Source organism: Phacochoerus africanus, chromosome X (genome assembly GCF_016906955.1).
Source record: "Phacochoerus africanus isolate WHEZ1 chromosome X, ROS_Pafr_v1, whole genome shotgun sequence".
Lineage (NCBI taxonomy): Eukaryota > Metazoa > Chordata > Mammalia > Artiodactyla > Suidae > Phacochoerus > Phacochoerus africanus.
Window position 1 is genome coordinate 5045152 of NC_062560.1, and position 24520 is coordinate 5069671.

General features: G+C 45.8%; 1 protein-coding gene across 2 annotated transcripts in view; it reads right to left on the reverse strand.

Annotated features, from left to right (window-relative positions):
- Positions 1-21675, reverse strand: part of NLGN4X (neuroligin 4 X-linked) — a 309371-nt gene extending 287696 nt beyond the window's left edge. For both annotated transcript variants that reach the window (XM_047765438.1, XM_047765437.1), the window contains exon 1: positions 20935-21675. In XM_047765438.1, coding sequence (XP_047621394.1) covers positions 20935-21406 — 472 coding nt within the window. In that variant the 5' untranslated portion in view covers positions 21407-21675. The remainder of the gene's footprint in view (positions 1-20934) is intronic.
- Positions 21676-24520: the final 2845 nt, after the last annotated feature.

Below are 24520 nucleotides of genomic sequence, written 5' to 3' on the forward strand. Positions count from 1 at the left end.
ATCAACATCATCATCACCACCACCAAAATCACCATCGTCAAAGTTATCATCTTCACCATCTTCACTATCTCCACCACCACCCCTGCCATCATCAAAATTATCATCACCATCATTATCAAAATGACCATCATTTTATCAAAATTATATTCATCACCACCACCATCAAAACTATCATCATCGCCACCATCATTACCATCATCTTTATTGCTGTCATCACCACCGTCATCAAAATTGTCATCACCATCATCTTCAAAATTATTATCACCATCATCATCAAAATGACCATCATTTCATCAGAATTATAATCACCACCACCATCATCACCACTGTCATCACCATCACACAATCACCATCATCTTCATCAAAACCATCATCACCATCATTATCAAAATGACCATCATTTTATCAAAATTATATTCATCACCACCACCATCAACAAAACTATCATCATCACCACCGTCATCACCACCATCTTTATTGCTGTCATCATCACCATCATCAAAATTGTCATCACCATCATCTTCATCAAAATTATCATCACCATCATCATCAAAATGACCATCACTTCATCAGAATTATAATCACCACCACCATCATCAGCACCACCGTCATCACCATCATCTTCATTGTTACCATCATCACCACCGCCATCATCAAAATTGTCATCACCATCACACAATCAGCATCATCTTCATCAAAATTATCATCACCATCATCATCAAAATTATCATCAGGACCATCAGCACCACCGTCATCACCATCATCTTCATTGTTACCATCATCACCACCGCCATCATCAAAATTGTCATCACCACCATCATTATCATCTTCACTGCTACCATCATCATCACCACCATCATCATTATCCAAATTATCATCACCACCACCATCAAAACTATCATCACCACCACCATTATCATCAAAATTATCAACACCATCATCATCAGAAGTATCATCACCACCATCATCTTCATTGCTATCCACCACCAAAATTATCATCACCACCACCATCAAAACTATCAACATTATCATCAACACCATCATCAAAATCATCCAGTATTACCTAGATAGCCGGCTATCATTTTTCATCTATGGGTTGGTTGTACTTTGGCCACTGGGATCTAACAGTTTCACTTAGATTGATTTGATTTTAAAGATCTATGCTAATAATCCCTTGGTGCCTTCCATTTATTCAACTGCCTACAGGTACAATTTACAACCAGATCACCAAGAAGTTGCTCCGGAATAGAATAGTTTTTTTTTCCTAATAGCCAAAAGGAGTGTTTGTTTACGCCTGGTTTAAAAATATGTTAGGTCTAATTTTCTGAGGTCTTGTTTGTGCTTGTTATTCACAGAATTAGTCGTATCACAACATGGTTCATATACAGTCATGCAATATGACTATTATTATTATATATCAACACATCTTGCTTATGGCTATTCTATTTGAGATCTTTCTCAGCATCACCTTCAGGGTCCTTAAGATGCAGATTCTTAGGGCCCATCCCCCAAATTAGTGAGCCATTCGGGACTTGGATGGGCCCTGGGCATTTCCTGGCTATGCAGCAACACAGATTGTCCCACAGATTCTCCTACTAACTAAAGGAAGTCAGAAAAAATCCAAACACCATATGATATGACTTCTATCTGGAATCTAAAATGTGACACAAATGAACCTATCTACAGAACAGAAACAAACTCACGGACAAGGGGAACAGATTTGTGGTTGCCAAAGGGGTGGTGGGTTGGAGGAGGCATGGAATGGGAGGTTGGGGTTAGCAGATGTAAGCTATTCTGCACAGAGGGAACAAACAACAAAGTCATACTATACAGCACAGGGAATTCTATTCAATATCCTATGATAAACCACAATGGAAAAGATTATGAAAATACGTATGTGTGTATAACAATCACTTTGCTGTTCAGCAGAAATTAATACAACATTATAAATCAATAAGAAATGAAAGAAAGAGTGGGGGGAAAATGTATCTATGTAAGAATAACTTGACCCCCATGCTGTACAGTGGGAAAAAATTAGAAAAAATAAAATAAAAAATAAACACACACACACACACAAAAAGAAATGAAAGAAAGAAAATAAAGGAAAGAAGGAAAGAAAAAAGGAAACAAAGGAAAAGAGGGAAGGGAAGAAGAAAAGGCAGACAAATGCAAGGAAGGAAAGAAAGGAAAGAGATAAAGTTCCTGGCTAGGCTGAGAACAACTGCATTATAGCATGAAACCCTGGACTCTGTCATTCATGTCAGTGAACTACAAGATTCCCCAATGACTTCATGGAGGCATTCCCTTATACCCAGGAACAGCGAACTTTGTCTAAAAAGGCTAAGTTAGCACCTGTTTTAGATTTTTATACCACATGGCTTCTTTTGCAGCTATTCAACTCTGCCATCGTAAGGTTCTAGCAGCCACAGAAAATGGGCAAAGTAACGGGTGTGGTTGTGTTCCATGAATGTTTCTTGCAACAAGAGGAAGCAGCAGGGTGGGTTCTGCCTCTTGAGTTCTACTATCCACTCCTGATCCACGTCTTGACAAAGAAGTGAGTCCCTCTTTTAGCTCAGCTATTGTCCTTGTTGGGCTTCTCAGTTTTCCTAAGGGCATACCTGCCAATATTCTCTGTGGCTCCACTGACAACAGGAGCATGTCACTGTGCAATTAAATGACCACAGTGGCTGCACGTTAGATGCTTGGCTGAGCAAAGACTTCAAATTCACTCGCTCAGTCTCTTAAAGGATGCTCAGCTAAGAGAATCAATATTCATGTCAGCCTCCGGGCTCTGTCCTTGAACATGCAGTTCATGCTCCCTTTAGCAATGCCTCTCCCCATAGCAATTCAGCCAATTACCTGTCCTTCCAATTTCTCCTTCTTGTCTTCTGACCCTGTGAGTCTGGAGCCCATGTCCCTCCACATATTCCTGAATCTCCCCAAGGGGCCACAGAGGGACATCGATTGTACTAAATGGAGATTCCAGCAAGTTGTCCATTGTCCCCTGTGTGGTTGCAAGTGAAGAGTTGGGACCACCGATGGCAAAATGCCTTGACAATTAGAACGTGCCCAGTAAGGATTCAATGAATGTATGCATACAAGAGGAAATCTGTGCTTTTGTTCATGTCCAGGTCCCTGGAGTAGGAAATGGTAGCAAAGAAGCCAAAGAGAATTGGGGAAGGGAGGTGACTCCTGGTGCGCCCCCTCCACCCCACCCCCGGGTATACAGAACTGCATGAGGATTGAAGACTAGGTCTGACCACCATCCTGAGGCCCCGCCCCCCTCACTCTCTCACCCTGAGCAGAAACCAACAGTTGAAGGTGCCCTCCCGTGCCTCCTGCAGAAACCCCTGAGAAAGAAACCAAGGATGTGAATTTGTCAGCCCTCTTTCCAATAGCCCACCTCAAGGCAACTTGTCCCCAGCCTTCCCCTTGTTAAAGGCTCAGGCTGAATGCTGTCCCTATACTACTTCACCTGCCCCCATCAACACTCTCGATTGGCTGATGCTTTAGTAAAAGCCACCTGTTTAGCTGGAACACTTATAAGAAAAGGTGGGCACAGCAGGTTACAGCCTGTCCTAAACTGCCTCCCCTACTTCAGGTAAAGTGTTCTATCTGGAGTTACGGTGTATGTTACCATGGATTTTCCATCAGCTGAGGTCTTCCAGCTCTGTAAGTTTCTCTGCAGCATGTCACCCTGTGTGGATGATGTACCTGTATAAATGTCCTTATGTGCTAGATGTTTTGTCACTTGATATACACATCACCAAGAGGTCCAGATGCTTACAAAACAATATGAACACCCACAGACAAGGTTTCTCTCTCTCCAACCTCAACGTTCTCCTGGCTGAAAATGAAATATACAGGGTTCCCATTGTGACTCAGTGGAAATGAATCTGACTAGCATCCATGAGGATGCAGGTTTGTCCCCTGGTCTTGCTCAGTGGGTGAAGGATCCAGCATTGCTGTGAGCTGTGGTGTAGGTTACAGACATAGCTCAGATCTGGCATTACTGTGGCTGTAGTGTAGGCCCACAGCTGCAGCTCCAATTCAACCCATAGCCTGGGAACCTCCACATGCCCTGGGGGTAGCCCTTAAAAAAAAATGCTAGGTAAGGTTTTCCTGCTCATGCTTACTTCCTAATCCACGAAGCCACACTCTTCTTTCTTGTCTGGTTCCTCTTGCTAACGTGAGGAATGACAGTGGACATCAAAACGTTTTGCCTGCTTTGCATTCAATTTCCTTTGGGGAATTCACCCTATACTAGTTCCTGCTGGACTCAGCCATCCCTCTCCCCATCCAAAGGACCCCTTCTGGGAGACATGGAAATTGGTTCTCCATTGGCCTGTGACCCCAACTGGGCCAATGAAACACTCAACCCCAAGCCAACGTGCCTCTCTGAGTTCCAAGGTGTCATCACAAGGAGATGCTGGTGTTTTGTTTTGTTTTTTGTTTTTTTCTTTTTCGCGAGTACAGGAAGACAGCCTCTCTGAGAAGAAAGTCAGCATAGAGGAAGAACGACAGACCCAATGTGCCACGTGACAATGATTCAGATCCAAGAGCACCATTTCTGAAGCTCCATCCACTGAGAGAGCTCTCAGTGTGTTGCGTCAGCAAATCCTTTTTGCCCCTTAAGCAAACTGAACTTGGAGTTCACTTGCCATCTAAACATGGCCAAGTAATAACCAGCATGGTGAGTCTCAAAATACAGATTCTGCCAACCAGATACTTGCCATCTTGCAGGAACTTCAGTTATTGGGCAACTGAAGATGTACAGATGGCCAAAGGGACATGAAACATGTGCCACCTCGCTCATGATTAGAGACATGAAATCCATTTATCTCACATGTCATGCTCCATGCATTTCTGACTGCTTCGTCACCCATAACCACAAACCTAAATGGCTCAAAAGAATATTTTATCACAGCTTTGGTGTATCAGGCACCCAGACACAACTGAACTGGGCACTCTTGTTTCCAGCATCTCTCATGAGACTTCAAGGAAGGTGTTGGCCAGAACTGGGGTCTCTTTGGAAATCCGAGTGGCTGGGCAAGTTCGGATTCCAAGCTCACAGGGTTGGTTGGTCACATTCAATTCCTTGTAGCCTGTTGAACGCAATGCCTCCATTCCTTGCAAGCTGCTGACCAGATGCCGCCTTCAGGTTACTTCCATGGGGTATTTCCACCATGGGTGTTTGTTCCAACACAGCATGGAAACCAATGGGGCAGCATAAAGGTTCCACTGGTAAGACACAAGGTCCAAGCCGATGCAATGTCATCATGGCAGCCACAGCATACTCTCTCCATCACATCCCTTGGGTTAGAAGAAAATCCTAAGTCCTGCCCACCCTGGAGTTGAGGGAATCCCACAAGAGCATTACTCTCAAAATGCTGAGTTAATGTTAAGATCCCCCGTAGAGGATGCTGAGTTCATTTTCTGGATCATGAATACATGGAAACGTCCAGTGGGAAAATCTACCACCTTGGGAGATAGGAAGCCAAGATGTTCTTGTCGGGTGAGCAGAAGAGAAGACAACCAGGACACCAGAGGCTGTCAGGAGGGCTTCCCAAGGAGAGAGAGGATTTTAAGAACCACAAAGGAAGAGAACAGCTGTTCTAGCTGCTTTGGGCCTAGGCAGGAGGTGCAGACAGGAAATACATCATCAAAGTTGTAAAAAGACGCCCAGCACCACTGGAACTAGAGACCCACTGGGTGGCTTAATGCAACAGGACTTGAATTGTCTCACTGCTCTGCAGAAGAGACATCCAGGATGGAGGAGTCAACTGAGTTGGTTCCCTCTGTAGGTTCTGGGGGAGCCTCTGGCCCATGTCCCTCTCTCTCAGCTCAAGAGTTTCGGGGTTTTTTTTTCATCAATCCTTGGTGGGTTTTTGGCTTGTAAATGAAGTTTCCAATCTCTGCATTTCTGCCTCCATCTTCAGATGGTCTCGTCCCTGGGCACCTCCGCTGTCTTCATTCCCTTCTCTTCTTTTCTCCCTCACATTCCCCCTCCTCTTCCAACTCCCCTCCTTCTCTTTATGGAAGCACTCAACACTTAGTTATTAAGTTCATGATCCGGTCACAGTGCAGCTATGAATGAACACCTGTGCTAAGATTCTAAGATCCATTCTCTGACTTCAGAGCCCTTTCTCGGAGACAGACAAGAAAGATAACATGTTCTGGGTGATCCATCTGACTATTTTTCCTTCACATTCGTTTCTTTCTTCAATGGTGGAAGCAAACATTCATTTAGATGCCCATGGGCAAAGCTTCACAGAGAAGGTACGGCTGGCTTCCTGTAAATTTGTTTTTTCATTTTATGAAGTCCTAGAAATGAAAGAAGTGAGACTTACAGTGTTCTGTTATTTTTTTTAGGGCCGCCCTTGCTGCATATGAAAGTTCCCAGGCTAGGGGTGGAAATGGAGCTGCAGCTGCCAGCCTGCACCACAGCCACAGCAATGCAGGATCTGAGCTGCGCCTGCGACCTATACCACAGCTCACGGCAACGCAGGATCCTTAAACCAGTGAGCAAGGCCAGGGATCAAACCTGCATCCCCATGGATCATAGTCGAGTTCATTGCTGCTGAGTCAGGACAGCAACACCTCAACACATTTCTAACCTGTGAACTTTAATTAATTTCTTGGAAATGATTCCATCTCCAGGAAATAAAACAATAGTCAACTGCATTTAAAACCAGGCAGCCCACTGCTTTCCCCAAACTACAAACCAATTAGTTTGTTGGCCATTCTGCCCCAATTTCATGCTTCCTTCCCTGGTAACAACTCTGGGGCTTGGCATTTCAGGGGAAACTACAGCAAAAGGATGTGGGCAGGGCTGCAGTGGATAATTCTTGTGCAGGCAACGTCCTGTGTGGGAAGCCCAGTCTCAGCTGCCGACCTCTTTTTCTTGTGCATCTGATCCATTTGTTGTGGGAAGCAGAAGTATTGTTTGCTTTCCAGCTCCTGTTGTAAAGCATGATATCACTTTTTAAAACATTATGAAAAAAGTATGTGCTTCCGGGTTCAAGATAGATGAGCCAAGAGCTGAATGCATTTGCCAAAAAAAAAAAAAAAAAAAATGCTAAGATCAACTCTGGGTCTTTGCAATGCATACTGAGAGAATGAGAGTCATGGCTTGCCCATGGGTTGACATCAGGAATAACTGAGAGGCTGGGGTACTGGTGGTCTATGTGGTTCTCTCTCTGCATTGTCCTGCTCCGTCTGGCTGCAGAGCGTTTCTCAGAGGCTCTGAGGTGCCCCCGCCACCCTGGCTGGATCTCACCATCAATTATGTGGCCCCTCAGGGTGCAGACCCCTTTCCTGTTTCCAAGTTCCCTCCCAGGAGTGCTGGTCCCATCCTGATTCCTTTTTTTCCTCTTCTCTTCTCCTCTTCTCTCCTGTCTCTCTCTTTTTTTTGACCAAGTTATGTGGAGGGTTTCTTGCCTTTTTTGGAAGTCTGTGGTCTTCCACCAGCGTGCAGTAGATGCTCTGGGCCAATCATTCTACATGTGGATGGTTTTTTGGGGATGTGTTTGTGGGAGAAGGTGAATGTCACTTCTTACTCTTCTGCCATCCTGATCCTGCCCCCTATCTTTTAAAATAAGATATAAAAATTATTTTTTTAAGGGAAGGCAGTTCCAGCTAGCAGCCTTCTACAAAGGATGCTCCTAGTCCTGGCCTCTCAATGAATGCAATCTATACATTAAGAAGTAAAATGCTGAAAAAAGAAAGAGAGAGAGAGAGAAAGGGAGGGAGGGAGAGACAGAGGGAGGGAAGGAAGAAGGGAAAGAAAGAAGAAAGAAGAGAAGAAAGAGAAGAAAGGAAGAAAGAGAAAGAAGGAAAGAAGAGAAGAAAGAAAAGAAAAGAAAAGGAAAGGAAAGGAAAGAAGGAAGGAAGGAAGGAAAAAAGAAAGAAAGAAAAAGAGAAGAGAGAGGGGGAGGGAGGAAGAGAAAGAAAAAGAAAGAAAAGGAAAGAAGGAAGGAAAGAAAGAAAAGAAGGAAGGAAGGAAGGACAAACTGTTGGAACCAAGACATACACATAAGATTAATATAGTTAACTGAGAGCCTACCTGCTGTACTGCCATAAGCTAGGCAGGAGGGTCAGAGGGTCTTTTCACCCTTGTATTGCAAAATACAAGGAGGAAGAAACCTAAGACCTTGTCTTTAAAGATTTCCAAAGCAATCAGCTAGGAGAGGAAGCAATCCCCCTTCAGCCTGTCTTTACAGCCCTGTTTGGAGAGATTTCACGTGTACAGATCACACGCTCTTGCAAACAGGGAAAGGAACTCTCTTACGAAGCTGCAAATGTCCCCCACTGGCCAGTTTCCAAAAGGGCTGCAGGTCCAGAGACTGGCAGCTTGTCCGTTTGTTCCATGCATTCAAGTAGCTGGTTCATTCCTTTTTTTCTTTTTAGGGCCACATCCACAACACATGGAGGTTCCCAGGCTAGGGGTTGAGTCAGGGCTGTACACCACAGCCACAGGCACAGGCACGTGAGATCCGAGCCTCAGCTGCAACCTACACCACAGTTCATAGCAATGCCGGATCCTTAACCCAGAGAGGGAGGCCAGGGATCCAACCCACATCCTCATGGATCCTCATCAGGTTCGTGACTGCTGAGCCATCACGGAAACTCCCAGAGGGTTCATTCCTTAAATTCACCAATGACCCCTGCTTTCGAAGTATTTGCAGTCTACTAGGGGTGGAGACAGGTAGAATGGTTGGATCCCAACACTAGGAAGAATGGGAAGGATCTTTCATCTCTGCTTAGAGCTTTTCATCGGCTTTTCATCTCTGCTTAGAGCTTCAGGGGGTGACTGAACAGAGAAACTGAGAAGGAGTCTGGGTCACAGGCTGGTACAGCTCCTTCTACATGGACGATGGTACAATTCTGTGATGGAAATGTCTGTTTCCAGCACTCACTCTCGGTCACGTGAGACTGGCTGGTATGATATGCAATCCCCAAGTGCCTTTCTTCAAACAACATGAAATGCAAGCATCCTTCTACCAGGTGCTACAGTGGAGTATGAGCGCATGACCTGATTTAAACTCAACAGAAAATAGCTCCTCGAAACTTTCTTTCTTTCTTCTTTTTTGGCCACCCCAGCACGTGGAGTTCCTGGGCTAGGGATCAGATCTGAGCCACAGCTGAGACTTAGGCTGCAGCTGCGGGAACACCAGTTCCTTAAACCCACTGTTCCAGGCTGGGGATCCTGGCCCGGCAGAGGTGCCACAGTTCCTGCTATACCACAGCAGGAGCTCCTAAGCATATATATTTTTACCAGTTTAATTTTCTCAACGAACAGAGTTTTCTCTCAGGTTTGCTACTCTGTTTTTTTTTAATCTGTTCTTTTAAAAAAATAAACCATCGGCATAACTTGATCTCAAAGTAGTTACCCAGATGTGATACGTTAGAGCATACAGTTATAAAAGAATCTCACCAGATGCAAATTGGGAGGAGAGCAGGAAAGCCGTTCATGAATTTTTTAAATTCAGGGCACTAAGGACACATGAATTGGGTCAGAATGGGACCTCGTGTTCTTTGCTTGAACCTTACTGCCTAGTTTGGTGAGAAGAAAAATGTGCATGGGTATCCCTTTGGATGGAATTCCATTTATGCATCCTCCAGTGTCAAAAATATAACAATGCAAAGGATACCCAAGTGAGTACTTTGCATGTTAAATGATACCATCAAAGCACCTTCCTATCGTTCTGTCATGGTTTTATCTCTCCCTCCTTCCCCATTTTGCACTTTTTATGTCTTGGTCCATCATGAGAAGCAACAAACAAGCTTAGTTTTAGGAAGCTCAGAAAGCCCTTCTTTCTTTTTTTTTTTTTTAGGCTGCACCTGCAGCCTATGGAAGTTCCCTGACTAGGAGTTGAATCAGAGCAGTAGCTGCCCACAGCCACAGCCACACCAGATCCGAGCCACATCTCCAACCTACACCACAGCTCACGGCAACACAGGATCCTTAACCCACTGGGAAAGAACATGTGTCCTCATGGATACTAGCCAGAGCCATGATGGGTCACCCCGAGCCATGATGGGTACTCCCCATTTTTCAGTTTTGATTGAAGCCTGGAATTCACCTCGATGTCATTAGCAATGATTTAATCTATGCTTTTGCTGCTGAAATGCGGCCTCTGTCCACTGGTGTTAAAGAGAAACATGGAAACAGTTTTGGGCAAAGAAGAAAACAGCTGTCTTGCTTTGTCCAACAAAGGAAGCCAAGCAGCGTCATGCCCTAAAGACTGTGGCCTCCTCTGCGAAAGGAATAGGAAGTGGTTTTCAAGTCTGCAAGGAGAAAACAGGGCCACAGATCTCGGCAGCACCAGAGCCTTCACCCACTGAGCGAGGCCAGGATCGAACCTGCATCCTCATCAACACTCGTTGGGTTCGTTGCTGCTGAGCCACCACGGGAACTCTGGAAAGCATCTCTTCCTCACACAACACAGGAGTATTTGCCTGGCATATTCATCTCCAGACTGGTGAACACCTTTCTATCATGGATCCTTGATGGGAAAAACGTCAGTTTTCAAATTCTTTTTTGTCTTTTTGCCTTTATTTCTTGGGCTCCACCTGTGGCATATGAGGGTTCCCAGGCTAGGGGTCGAATTGGAGCTGTAGCCACTGGCCTATACACCACAGCTCACAGCAACACCAGATCCTTAACCTACCGAGCAAGGGCAGGGATCGAACCCACAACCTCATGGTTCCTAGTCAGATTCGTTAACCACTGAGCCACGACAGGAACTCCATTTTTCAAATTCTTTTACTGAAACCTCCAAAGCACGGCCTACTTGGATTCATTCTGCCTACTGGCCCCTTTCTGGAACTTTTGCTTCTGTTGCAGCTCATTAACTTTCCCATCAAAAAACCCACAGTCCTGCACATCAGCCCTTGGACGCCCCCAGAGCCTTGTGCTCGGCAAGCGCAAATCATGATGTATCCATCATTATTTAAACAAATCACCGAAGGCGGCTCTTAAGAGAGTAAGGAGAGAAGAAAAGACACCAAGAGTCAGAGTTGGGATCCAGAGATCAATAGATTATCTGGCTTGCATTAAAACGCCCGTTGATATACAGCAGAAAAGGAGTTCCTGTTGTGGCTCAGTGGTACCCAACCCGACTAGGATCCATGAGGATGCAGGTTTGATCCCTGGCCTCACCCAGTGGGTTACGGCTCCAGCATCGCCGTGAGCTGTGACGTAGGCGGCAGACATGGCTCGGATCACCTGCTGCTGTGGCTGTGGCATAGCCTGGCAGCTGCAGCTCTGATTCAACCTGGGAACTTCCATGTGCCACAGGGGCAGCCTCAAGAGGCAAAAAAATAAAAATAAATAAATTCTAGAAATATACATACAGCAGCAAAGATGGGACGGTCGGTGAACCCTGGATGTTTACTTTTCGACCACAGAGGGAGCAGAACCCAGCTCAAAACATCCATTTTCTGCAAAAAGCAGAGGAGTGTTTTTGGAACCTGCAGTGTTCCTATCTTGTCGAAACCAAGGATAAAAGCTTCTTTGCTTGAGACCCATCGATCTTATCTATTTCCCCAATACGTTATTTTTTTTCTACTGTACAGCATGGTGACCCAATTACACATACATGCATACATTCTTCTTTGTCACATTATCATGCTCCATCATGAGTTACTAGACAGAGTTCCCAGTGCTACACAGCAGGGTCGCATTGCTCATCCATTCCAAAGGCAATAGTTTGTATCTATGAACCCCAAATTCCCAGTCCATCCCACTCCCTTCCCCTCCCCCTGGGCCACCACAAGTCTGTTCTCCAAGTCCATGATTTTCTTTTCTGTGGAAAGGTTCCTTTGTGCCATATATTGGATTCCAAACATAAGTGATATCATGTGGTATTTGTCTTTCTCTTTCTGACTTACTTCACTCAGGATGAGAGTCTCTAGTTCTATCCACGTTGCTGCCAATGGCATGATTTTGCTCTTTTTGATGGCTGAGTAGTATTCCTTTGCGTATCTATACCACATCTTCTTAACCCAAACATCTGCCGATGGACATTTGGGTTGTTTCCATGTCCTGGCTATTGTGAAAGTGTTTTTTTCTTTTCTGATGGGAACACGCACCATCCCTGGGGCAAACTTGACTATCGTACACAGAACCACATTCCCAGGAGACAAGACCAGGTCTTGATTAAGGGAAACTGCAGACTGCTGGGGAATTCAGAGCACACAGCACAGGAGAGACATTTTCATGTGCCATTTGGCTTTTCAGGAAGAAGTAAAATCATCCAACACCCTAGATCATAAGGGAATTACGGATTTTTTTTTCCCTCAGGGGTTTTCCTCTAACGTCCTACCCACGCATCACACAGAAGACACCAAAGCCCACTTTTGCCACCCAAAATACATCAGACCTGTGACCTCTAACAGGAAGTCTTCTTTTTCATTTTCTTCTGATCTGCTTCCAGTGTGGGGACACGTGCGTCTCTAAGCCTAAATCCGGACGATGTGATTGCATGCATACGATAACGACTCCCTCGCCTCATCTTCATTTCATCTTAGCCAGTGGTTCGGACATGAAGAGATGACTCTTTTACAGACTCCTTCTGCTTCCATTGCCTGTAAGCTCGCCAGTGAGGTGCAGGTTTGATTTATTTATGCGGGGCTGCTGTTCTGCACCTCCTGGATGCTCCATGGTCCTTACATCTGAAGCTAATGAAGTCTCAGCTTCTGCTTGCTCGCACCGCAGACTGGGTGTTACCGTGCCCAGAATGAGGACTTATCCCCACAGAGCAGAAAACATGGAATTATTACATTATGGCAACGTCCTGGTTTAGGACAACCAACCAAACTCAAGACAGAGCCCAAGTCCCAGTCATAGCACTCAAGGAACTTCATCTCATCCAATGACAGATACTATCAGGAGAGAAACGGCGAATTACCATACAGTTAAAATGATAAGATACACCGATCGTTTGTATTTTATCATTCTTTATTTTTTAATTTTCATGTTCTGGCTGCACCTGCGTATGGACGTTCCCGAGCTCGGAGTCAAATCGGAGCTGAAGCCTACACCACAGTCATGGCAACACCAGACGGGAGCCTCATCTGGGACTAACACCGCAACTCATGGCAATGCTGGATCCTTAACCCCTGAAACGAGGCCAGGGATCGAACCCGCATCCTCACGGACACTATGTTGGGTTCTTAACCCTTTAAGCCAAGACAGGGGCTCCTATGATTATTTCTTACACAGTAGCTTACTCCAAAATCAGTATAATGCTAAAAATATATATATATATATATATATTCAGGTAGCACTATTATTATTCATACCTGAGGCCACTAAATACTGAAAGGGGTTGAAGGTTTGGCCAAAAGTAGGTATAAAATAAACAACTGTGCCCAAACCGGCAGAGTCTGTGGCAACAAATGAAGTTATCACACGTCCTGGGGGGCAAGATTCTGCACAAGCAAACAACGAGGAAATCTGGGGGCACAAACACACATTCTAACAGACTAATTACACCTCAAGTTTCTGTCTCCAACAGTTATTTTGTAACATGGCTTATCATATGCAAGGACAGCAAAGTTGCATTTTAATATACCCAAAGCCATGCCGACTCATTCTCATTGTAAAAAACAGCTATCAATTTGCAAATGGAATGGAGTTAAAATTCATGTTCTGGGAAATGAGGCATGTAAAGGAAAATGCTCTGCTTTACAGAAGCGTTTTTCTACGTTATTCAAACAGGTGTAAGTATTATACCTCGTCACACCGAATTCGTCTCAACATATGGAATTCTATACCCTCCCCCAGATTATTTTTCTTTGGGTGCATCTTTTGAGCTGGGAGAGACAACACGGGGTCAGAACTCCACTGCAGTTTAACCGTGTTCACCAAATACTAAATTATTTTAAATTAATCCTTGTCAGGGAGATATATATTTAATCACCATTCAGCATGCGCTCCCTCTACAAGCTGTGTCTACACCACATCAAACACCCCAGTGACAGACCAAAATGGGGATCCTATAATGATTTTTTTACCAAGTCGCATGTTGATGTTGTTGGGAAAACATCTGGCTCACGGTGGTAATGGAGTCCACTTTTAGTTTTTCACCTAGATTTGCCCCTCTCTGCACCCAACGGAACTATCTGTGACTTGACAAAGCAGAGAAAGAAAATTCATTTCCCCGTGATCTCACATTTAAAAAAAAAAAAGAGTAGTTCTACTGTCTTTGAATGTTCTGAGGGTCCCTTCCAAGAAATGAATTTTAATGTTTCCTGGATGATTAAATTTCTGTAAGTCACAGAGGAGGCTCAAAATCCCTTTGACAACTCAGGCTGGAAAAAGACAAAGCTGGGGAATAAAACAGAACAAGATAATATGCTCTTCTTTTTTTAAAAAATGTCATTCTAGGAGTTCCCACTCTGGCGCAGGAACTTAAGGATCCAGCGTTGCCTCTATGGCAGCTCGGGTCACTGCCGATGTGCAGGTTCGAATCCCCAGCCGCGGCAACTTCCATATGCCGCAGGTGCAGCCAAACCCTCAAGGCCATTCCTCCAAATTTCCTTCTGTTAGAGCCATGCCAGGATCTGTCAGAAAGGATGTCCTCTGCTCCCACTTCTTAAGCTGACCTCCAGCAGGATGACAGTACAAACTGACATTACAGAAGATGCACATTGATTAAGCATGGGATTATATATTTATAATTTATATGTCATATATAGAATACATATATATATAAAATACCAATATGCATATGCAATGTAGCTGAAAAGTTCTGGTTCTCTATTCCACTACGAATTATACCCCACTAGCATCACATTACCAAGACCTCAAGTGGGTCCATATCTTTGATGTTTTAGGACATTCTACCACACATGAGGAAACTGAGCCATGTACCAGCCAGGTTACTCAGCCAGCCCATAATCACTCAACGGGAAAGGGGGCAAGCTGGTGTTTGCATCCTGGCAGCAAGTTCTTGACTGATCCTCCAAGCCAAGCCGAAGGAGTGGACGCAGTGTTCATTAAAAAGGATACAGAGGTGTTCCTGTCATGGCTCGGCGGTAATGAACCCAGCTAGTATCCTTGAGGACACAGGGTCAATGCCTGGCCTCGCTCAGCCGGTTAAGGATCTGGCGTTATTGTGAGCTGTGGTGTAGGTTTCAGATGTGGCTTGGATGTGGCTGTGGCGTAGGCTGGTTGCTACAGCTCCAGTTCGACCCCTAGCATGGAAACCTTCCATATGCCACAGGTGCAGCCCTAAAAAGATTAAATTAGTCAAATAGGAAAACTAAATTACATTTAAAATTATAAAATAAAATAGAAAGGGTACAGAAGAGATATTTCACCCCCATGTTCGGAGCAGCGTTATCCACAATAATCAAGACATGGATCCAACCCTCAGTGTCCACTGAGACATGAGTGGATAAAGAAGGTGTGGTGTAGATACAGAAAGGAGTATTAGCCAGCCATGAAAAAGGAAATTCATACTACCTTGGACCATGTGGACAGACCTTGAGAAATGAGAACAAGGTGAATACCGTGTCCACTGAGACGTGGAATCTCAACCAAAGAGAAGCAAAAAACCACCCAAGTCATAGAACGAGAGACCAGATTCTTTGCAGCCAGGATGAGGGTGGGGAGATGGAGAACTAGAGAAGCTGATCAAAAGGTACAAATGTCCAGATCTAAGATCTAAGTATTAGGGGTGTCACATGCACTATTGATGACTGTAGGTATCATGGCTCTAAGAGACGCAGGAAAGATGTCATGAATAATTCTTAAGAGTTCTCATCACAAGGAAAAAACATTTCCTTCTTTTTTTTGTCTTTTTTTTTTCCCATGGCATAAGGAAGTTCCCAGGCCAGGGGTCACATAAGAGCTGTAGCCCCCAGCCTACGCCACAACCAGAGCAATGCCAGATCTGAGCTGCATCTGCAAACAACAGCAGAGCTCACAGCCATGCAAGATCCTTAACCCCCTGACTGGGCTCAGGGATCCAACCTGCGTCCTCAGGGATTCCCACTTGAGCCCCGACAGGAACCCTCTCCTCCTTTTTCTTATACCCACACGAGAATGTGTATGTTAGCGGCACGCACTATGGTGCTCATTTCCCAACCTAAGTCAAGCCATCAGGCTGTGCGCCTTCAGCTTACACAGCGATGGGTATCAACTACATCTCAGTGAAACCGGGGCTGGGGGAGGACGAATGAACCGCCCTTCTCTCAAATAAATCCATCAAGACATGATTTTTCGAATGGGCACAACATCCCTTTCCCTAGAACAGATCAGACTCTTGAGGTCCAGAGCGAACAGGGAGCCCGAAAGATTGTGCTCAACCACAAAAAAAAAAGAGACGTTTAGAGGGATGGCTGCCATGGTGACATTTTGGGGGGACAGATGAGAAAGGAGGACCACGTGGAGGTTTGGCTGTACGCTATTTCATGACACCTCCCTTGGACTTCTGTTCCAGATTCCTGGGAACCTGTCTATGTCCCTTCATCACATTCCTGCATAAAATCAGTGTATCTTTTGAATGGAGAACTGAGTAGCATTCGCCAGAATATTGTATTCACACAACGAATCCAAAGTTGGGAATCTACTGTCTACAGGTTAAGTCGGAAACCTTGCAAGATGTCCACTCGCCACTGGGAACCAGTTTTGTCTCCTTGATACGTATAAGGCAAAGCACCACATGTTCACTCCTTGGCATTAAAACGAGTGAGTGTGGATGCGTGTACACCAGCTCCTCGGGAGGTAAAAAGAGCATCAGATGCATTACAATGGGTAGGAGTTCAGAACATTCTAAACAACTCTTTGGTGGAGTTCCCATCGTGGCACCGCAGAAATAAATCTGACTGGTATCTGTGAGGACGCAGGTTCGATCCCTGGCCTCGCTCAGTGGGTGAAGGATCCGGTGCTGCCAGGAGCTGTGACAGAGGTTGCAGACGTGGCTCGGATCCTGCGTTGCTGTGGCAGGTCACAGCCCTTCGGGTGGTTCAACCCTTAGCCTGGGAACTTCCAAATGCCGTGGGTGCAGCCTTAAAAAAAAATTAAAAAATAAAATAAAAATAACTATGAACAACTCTTTAGTGTTATGTATATTGTCTTCTGTGAAAGTATATAGATATTTTGCTATGCCTTTCAAATTCTATCCAAGGCTAGCAAAGCTCTGTGTTTTCTCAAGCTGCTGTTATATACTGCCACCAATGCTGTGGTTTCAAAGGGCAGGGACTTATGCCCTTGGCATTTGGAAGGTCAGAGCACCACTGGGTACAACAACTCAGATGTCAGTAGGGCTGTGCTGCTTTCGGGGGGCTCCAGGAGAGAACCCACTTCTTATCATCTCTGGCTTCAAGCAGCGGCCAAATGCCTAGACCCCTAGACTCCAGGCTCCTCCTTGTCCTCAAAGGCCATGCCCAGTGTGCCTTTTCTTCTGCTCTTTCCCTCTTGGCTCTCATCTCCTCTCTGCCCCCTTCATTCACAACTAAGGACCTTTGTTATTAAATAAGGACCCACCCCCATAAACCAGAAGATATTTCCCCCATCTTCATGTCAATACACAAGCAAATAGCATCCCATCTGCTACCTTAACCCCCTTGGCCTTGTAAAGTAACATATATTCACACGTTCCCAGGTTTAGGACTTGCTCTTCTTTGCGGCAGACATTATTTCCTTTTTTTTTATTTTTATTTTTTGCTTTTTTTCTTTCTTTTGGTTTTTTTTTTTTTTTTTTTTTGGTTTTCCGGGCTGCACCTGTGGCATACGGAAGTTCCTAGGCTAGAGGTCGAATCAGAGCTGCAGTGGCCAGCCTACACCACAGCCACATGATTCTGAGTCACCTCTGAGACCTGTACCCACAGCTCACGGCCACACCGGATCCCCGACCCTCTGAGCAAGGCCAGGGATTGAACCTGCATCCTCATGGATACTAGTCAGATTCGTTTCTGCCGAGCCACGACAGGAACACCAGGGCCAGACATTTTTCTGCCTGCAACAATCATCTGTCTCTCAAGAATGCTTGTCTCCGTTGCCATGCCAACAAGCGACGCCTGAGTGGCATGCAACAGGAACTCGGAACTGTCGTTGGTAGGGACATTTCGTCTGCTCATCACCCACACCATCTGATCGATGCCCAAGAATGAATCAAAAAAAAAAAATGAAGTAGCAACGTGGAATTCTGAATTCCAAATATTGAATAGAGCTATACACACTGTTCATGAAACACAGTGCTATGAGTTCATACAGGCCCTCACAGAAGGTCTTTGATTCATGCACCCCCATGTTCAGAGCAGCACTAGTCATGACAGCCAAGACATGGAAGCAACCTATGTGTCCCCCAACAGAGGAGTGGATAAAGCAGATGTGGTTCATATATACAGTGGACTACTACTCAGTCATGAAAAGGAATGAAATCATGCCATGGGCAGCAACATGGATGGACTGAGAGAAGTCAGTCAGAGATAGATAAATACTCTATGACGCTGCTTATGTGTGGAATCTAAAATACAACACAAATGAACTGACTGACAAAACACAAACAGACCCACAGACACAGTAAACAAGTTAACCAGAAAAATAGTTACCAAAGGGAAAGGGCTGGGGGAGGGGTAAATGAGGAGTTTGGGATTCATAGATATCTATGACTACACAAAACTAAACAATAAGGTCCTACTGTATAGCACAGGGAACTGTATTCCCTATTAATAACTTACAATGAAAAAGAATCTGAAATAATATATATATATATAATTGAAACACTTTGCTGTAGACCTGAAACGAACCCAATACTGTAAATCAATTCTACTTCAATAAAAAGTAGTAATAAAAAAAAAAGGAAGGTTTTTGAAGGAATCAGCATACCATCCTTTCAATGGGTTATTACGGAAGCAGAGTTTACTCACTTCATAATAACTGATGAATAAATATCTACACCCCAGTATTGATTCTCAAATTGATGCAAATTATTTTTTTGTCAAACTCCTGACCCAACAGGCTTTGAAGTCTTGTTCCTGTCAACACACAGCTTCACTCACCAGCAAAATTCCATTCTGTATAAATTATAGGAAGATTGATTTTACCTATTCGGCCCCCATTAGATTTGATTGTCCCATCAAGACGGCGGCGTGACACATCGCAGGCAAACACGCCCTCCAAACCCCCCAGAGACCTAAGCAGGGAGCACTTCATTTCTCCTCAAATTTAGATTGCTTTTCTATGAGGCAGTATTTTTCACATTTCCATAGCCCCAAATTCCTATTCAATGCTTGTCCTTTCAATCCGCACAATGGCCCAAGGATGGGTCTGTCACCCAGGAAGCTATTGATTTGTTTTCAGGGGTGGTCTAACTGGAGGGCGGTGGAGGGGGGGCATGCACCTCTCCTTTGGTGGCACCCAATCTGAAGTGCATTCTTTGTTCCCGAGGTTAACTCTATGCAAGTTACCCAGCCCCCATCAAGGAAACCATGCAAGCAATGTCAATTCTCTACACCTGTTTTGGGGTCCCCCCCTCCTTTCTGTCTTTGTATTCCTTTCTTTGAATAGTGCCTTATGAGAAAGATGGTGACCCAGCCGTCTTATGAAATGAGAAGGCTAAATGGTTTGGGATGGGGCCATCCATCACCTTACAGAGGCGCCCCTCGGCTCCTTGGGGGCCGCCAAGTGCGAGGGCAGCCTAGCCCAGGGCATGGACGTGAGGGGTCCAGCATCAGTTTAAGTCTGTGCCATCCCACGCTGACCTAGACCCTGTAAGGGAACCGTGTGATCTGTTGCCATAGCAACAAGGGCCAGACACCCATGGCTGATACCCTGAAGTTCACCTTTTTCATGGATGACACCCCAGACCTGGTTTCTCATGCAAAGGGCTGACACCCCCTTTCTGCAGCCACAGGGAGAAAGCGCATCATGACAGATAGATGCTGTACAAGGGTGGAGAACACTGAATCCTGTAATTGCGAATGGCAGATCTTTCAGCCACATCTCATTGAAAAAACAAAAGAGTTCCCCAGGATTAAAGGGAGAAATGACGTCCCCATAAAAGTCGCCAAGGACAAGGAGGCACCCCAAATTTCTACTGCACATGGTGAAGTCTGTGATTTTTCTCAATTTACTTCTTTTAAGTTCCAGGAAAATCCCCTTCTCTGCTTTTCCTTCTCCTTGTCTAAGAAGAGCATGTGCCCACGACCCATGAGAAACGGGCTGTTCCTGCAGCCTCGCATGCATCTGCCTGGCCTTTGGAAAAACATGCCCATCTCACATCGACAGGAACAAGGAGACAGCTAAGGTCTCCTCGCATCGGATCAAGCGCAAATGCGGAAGCGGAGCATTTTTTATGGCTGGTCACGGTCACCGGTGGTATCCCAAAAAGGGGGCATTTTGTTGAAGCAAGCGCATTATTTCCTGCCATAACTAGACTGTGTGCCCCTGGCTGGCAGTCAAGAGGGGAAGGAAAGAATTCAAATGGGTAGCAACAACAGAGATGCAAAACCTTCAGCTCCCATCGCTTCAGGAACTCTCCCCTGCTGGTCTTTTCAGAACAATCAGCGGTTCCTTTTAAAACTCAAAACAAAACAAAACAAAAAATACAAATATCTTAAGCCATTAAAGCAAAAGGAAACCATCGCTTATAAAAGTGTTCAGTCTGCTGACAGTCTTAATTCTACTATTTCCTCTAGATGCCTTCCTTTATTAGCTGATTCAGGTAAAACTTAGGACACCCTCTGCTCACACAGGTTGTCCTCTGCAAAGAAACCCCACACCGACGCTCCAAAGGCCACACAGGGCAAGAAGGCAGTGGGTTCAGGAGCATCCCGCCCAGTGACTGGATGCTCTGTGCAGAGAAGTGGGAAGAAGACGTGCCTACAGTAACGGCATATGCACAGGACATTCTAAAACCCTCCTGGCCCATCTGAGGCTGAGGGCGCGCCTGTGTTCTGCTCCAATCAAGGACTTACCGTCCTCCGTGGGCACGTAGATGTTTAAGTAAAGGCAATCTTCGTTCTGATCTTGGACGTAGGTCATTAGCGTGTCCAAGTTGGCGGTAAACCAGATGGGCAGCATGTCGTGCAGGAGAGACCGTTCATCCAGGTGCTGCGGGCACACGGCCGCAAACTGGGTGGCGTTCCGAATCCCCGTCCATGAGGACGGGGGCTCCGGGGGCTGGAAGCGCCTCTCTCCGGTCGGAGGCGAGGCATAAGGGACACCCAGGTACTGCTCGACGGGCCCCAAAATCTCATTGGGCAAGGGTGTTCTCAAGCCCCGGATTTTGCCATAGTTGGTGTTGACCACGGGGTACTGGGCCTGGCTGTCTATGAGCGTGAACTTGATGGCCAGGGCGGTGACCCACAGCAGGACCTTGGCGTGGAGCATGACACAGACAGGAGTGAAGACCAGCGGAAGCCATACCAGTCCCTGGGGTCTTGACATTGTTCAGCGCGGCATCCGCAGGGACGCTAAGCACACTGAGTGGGGAAGCTGGCCAGCGGAGAGGGGGCGTGATCCGGGCAGCTGGACCCAAGAGAGGCCGTGGGCTCGCCAGCAAGCCTCTCAGAGGGGTCATAGACAGAGCCCAACGGCAGCGGCTGTCCTACAATCCGGGGCCTGAATGCCAGCACGCGGGCGATTCTGAGGACGCGGTGATTATCCACCACCTCCAGAGGATGATGCTTCCTTAAGAGAAGTCCCAGGCAGAGCGGTCAGCCTGGAGGGAGAAAGAAGCAGACAAAGACAATGAGGCGAGATAATGACCCTCCCACCCTCGAAACACACACGTCTCTGGCTGTGACATCCATAGAACCCTCGATGTCAGCCTAGGAAAGTCTTTGCTTTGTTTTTTAGGGCGGCACCTGCAGCATATGAACGTCCCCAGGCTAGGGGACACATCAGAGCCGCAGCTGCCAGCTGCAATGCCAGATCCGAGCCGCATCTGCCACCTCCACCATAGCTCACGGCAACACCAGATCCTGAATCCACTGAGTGGGGCCAGGTATCGAACCTGCATACTCATGCAGACTAGTCAGGTGTGTTACCACTGAGTCACGGTGGGAATGCCACACCTAAAAAATTCTTATTTGCTGATGCACCTGTTGGGCTGGTCATCCATGCAGCAGAGTCGAGCCAGAGCAGCACTTAAGGTTGGCAAGGAGCCCCATCACCTGAGATAAATCAACATTTGGGAAACACACAGGTCTTTGTGGAAGGAACAAGCACATCCCAGAAGTCGTACATACGGCACAGGGCACTACGTCGCCATCCCCTCATTTTGCAATCATGGGTCAGCCTAGCCCATCAATGGACAGCCATCCTCTTAACACTGTTCCCCAAACATTTAAGACAATGGTCACTTTCCCCCAAGATGCTACGAGTGAAGCCCTGAGAGCTTCCCCAGAAGGGAAGTGTGCACCCAAGCCAGGCTGGCTTCAGGAGACGTGGGTACTGATCAGTGGACACAAAGGGAACATTACAAAACAGAAATGGGGGAGACTGCCTCCTCTTTCCTGCTGGGCTTCTGATAGGTACCTGTCTGGAGGCTCCAGACATCATCACCCAGCATCTCAGTTCCCTTCTAAAAAGCAGAGCCAGGGAGCTCCCGTTGTGGCTCAGCGGTAACAAACCCAACAAGTATCCATGAGGATGCGGGTTCGATCCCTGGTCCCACTCAGTGAGTTCAGGATCCGGCATTACCGTGAGTTGCGTGCAGTGTGGGTCGCAGACACGGCTTGGATCCTGCGTTCCTGTGATGCAGGTAGGCAGGTGCAGCTCCGATTCAACCCCTAGCCCGGGAACTTCCATATGCTGCAGGTGTGGCCCTTAAAAAAAAAAGTAAGGTGTGGACATTACTATTCCAATTTTCATAGAAAACCTTTCAGCCTATGGAAACAGCTTATGGGAACATAGGTATGATCTTCCTGTTGACTCTGGGAGGGGCAACCTTTAAACGGTAACCTCCTCCATTTGTCTCCACGTGGCTCAGAGGACGATTCTCATAGATGAACCATGGCTCATAGGAAATGTTTCCTATTTTCATTGAGGTATAGCTGATGCACAAGGCTGTGTTGGTTTCAGGTGTACAGCTAAGGGATTCAGTGATATACACATAGATCCATTCTTTTTCAGATTCCCTGAGCTGTCCAGTAGGTCTTTGTTGCTTATTTCTTTTATGTAGAGTAGAGGATATATGCTAATCTCCAGGTCCTCATTTATCCCCGCCACCCCTCTTCCCTGGGATACCTCTAAGTTTGTTTTCCATGTCGGTGGGTCTCTTTCTGTTTTGCATGTAAGTTCACTTGGATCGTTTTGTTAAGATTCCCCGTATAAGTGATATATGGCATCTGGTTCTTGCTCTTTCCCTGTCTAACTTCATTCAGCATGAGAAGCTCTAGTTGCTTTGATGTTGCTGCAAATGACAGTCTGTTCTTTTTTATGGCTGAGGAATATATTCCATTGCATGTAGGGACCACATCTTCTTTATCTGTTCCTCTGCCAATGGACACTCACGTTGCTTCCATGTCTTGACAATTATGAAGCATGCTGAAGTGAACACAGGAGTAGCTGCATCTTTTCAAAGTATTGTTTTCTCTGGATATGTGCCCAGGAGTGGGATGGCTGGATCCTATGGTGATTCTTTCTTTTCTTTTCTTCTTTTTTTTTTTTCTTTTTTGGAGGTACCTCCATACTGTTTTCCCTAGTTGTTGCACAATTTACATTTTCACCACCAACCATGTAGGAGGGTTCCCTTTTTTCCACACCTTCTCCAGCATGTGTTATTTGTAGACTTCCCAATGGCCATTCGGACCAGGGTGAGGTGGCACCTCGTTATAGTTTTGATTTGTATTTTTCGAATCATGAGTGCCGTTGAGCGTGGCTCACATGACATTAAAGAAGCCACACAAGAACAAAGAGTTGTGTCAATGACAGCTAAGAGACAGCAAACATTACATGAAGTGTTGTGGGGATTCTCCCTTTAAATGAAGCCTTCTTCAATCCAGAAGAGACGAATGTGTTTCTAAGGACACGGTGGGTTATTCAGAGTGTCTGTGAACGAGAATATAACCACGCATTCCATTTCCGTGAATAGTTAAAAGGAAGGTGTCAAGCGGATAATTTGTTTTTTAATGAAACGTATCTGAGCCAGATCCATCAGGGAGCTCAGAGACCTCGGGGGGAAATTCCGTAATCCATGACATCCTGGGCCGAGGGAAATCAGTTGAAAGACAATGCACAGAAAGGCTGGACTGTAGCACTGAGAGTGCAAATTGGCATCGCCCACCCCAGTCCCCCACTGGGGCTGATGTCTGGGTTTGCGTCCATCCCCGAATTCGCCTGCAGACAACCTCTGGATTCCCGCCACACCGTGATCCAATTTCTGAATAATGAAGAGACAGGCACGAACACCAATGAGGTGATGTGTGGAATTCTCTGTTTTCCTGAAAGCCCTTCTGGTTTAAAAGCGGCCTTGGTACTTCCTACTCGAGCCTTCCTCATGGTCACACGAGATGCCAGCGACTTCTGATTCAAACAGACTCGAGCCCCAAATGGTAT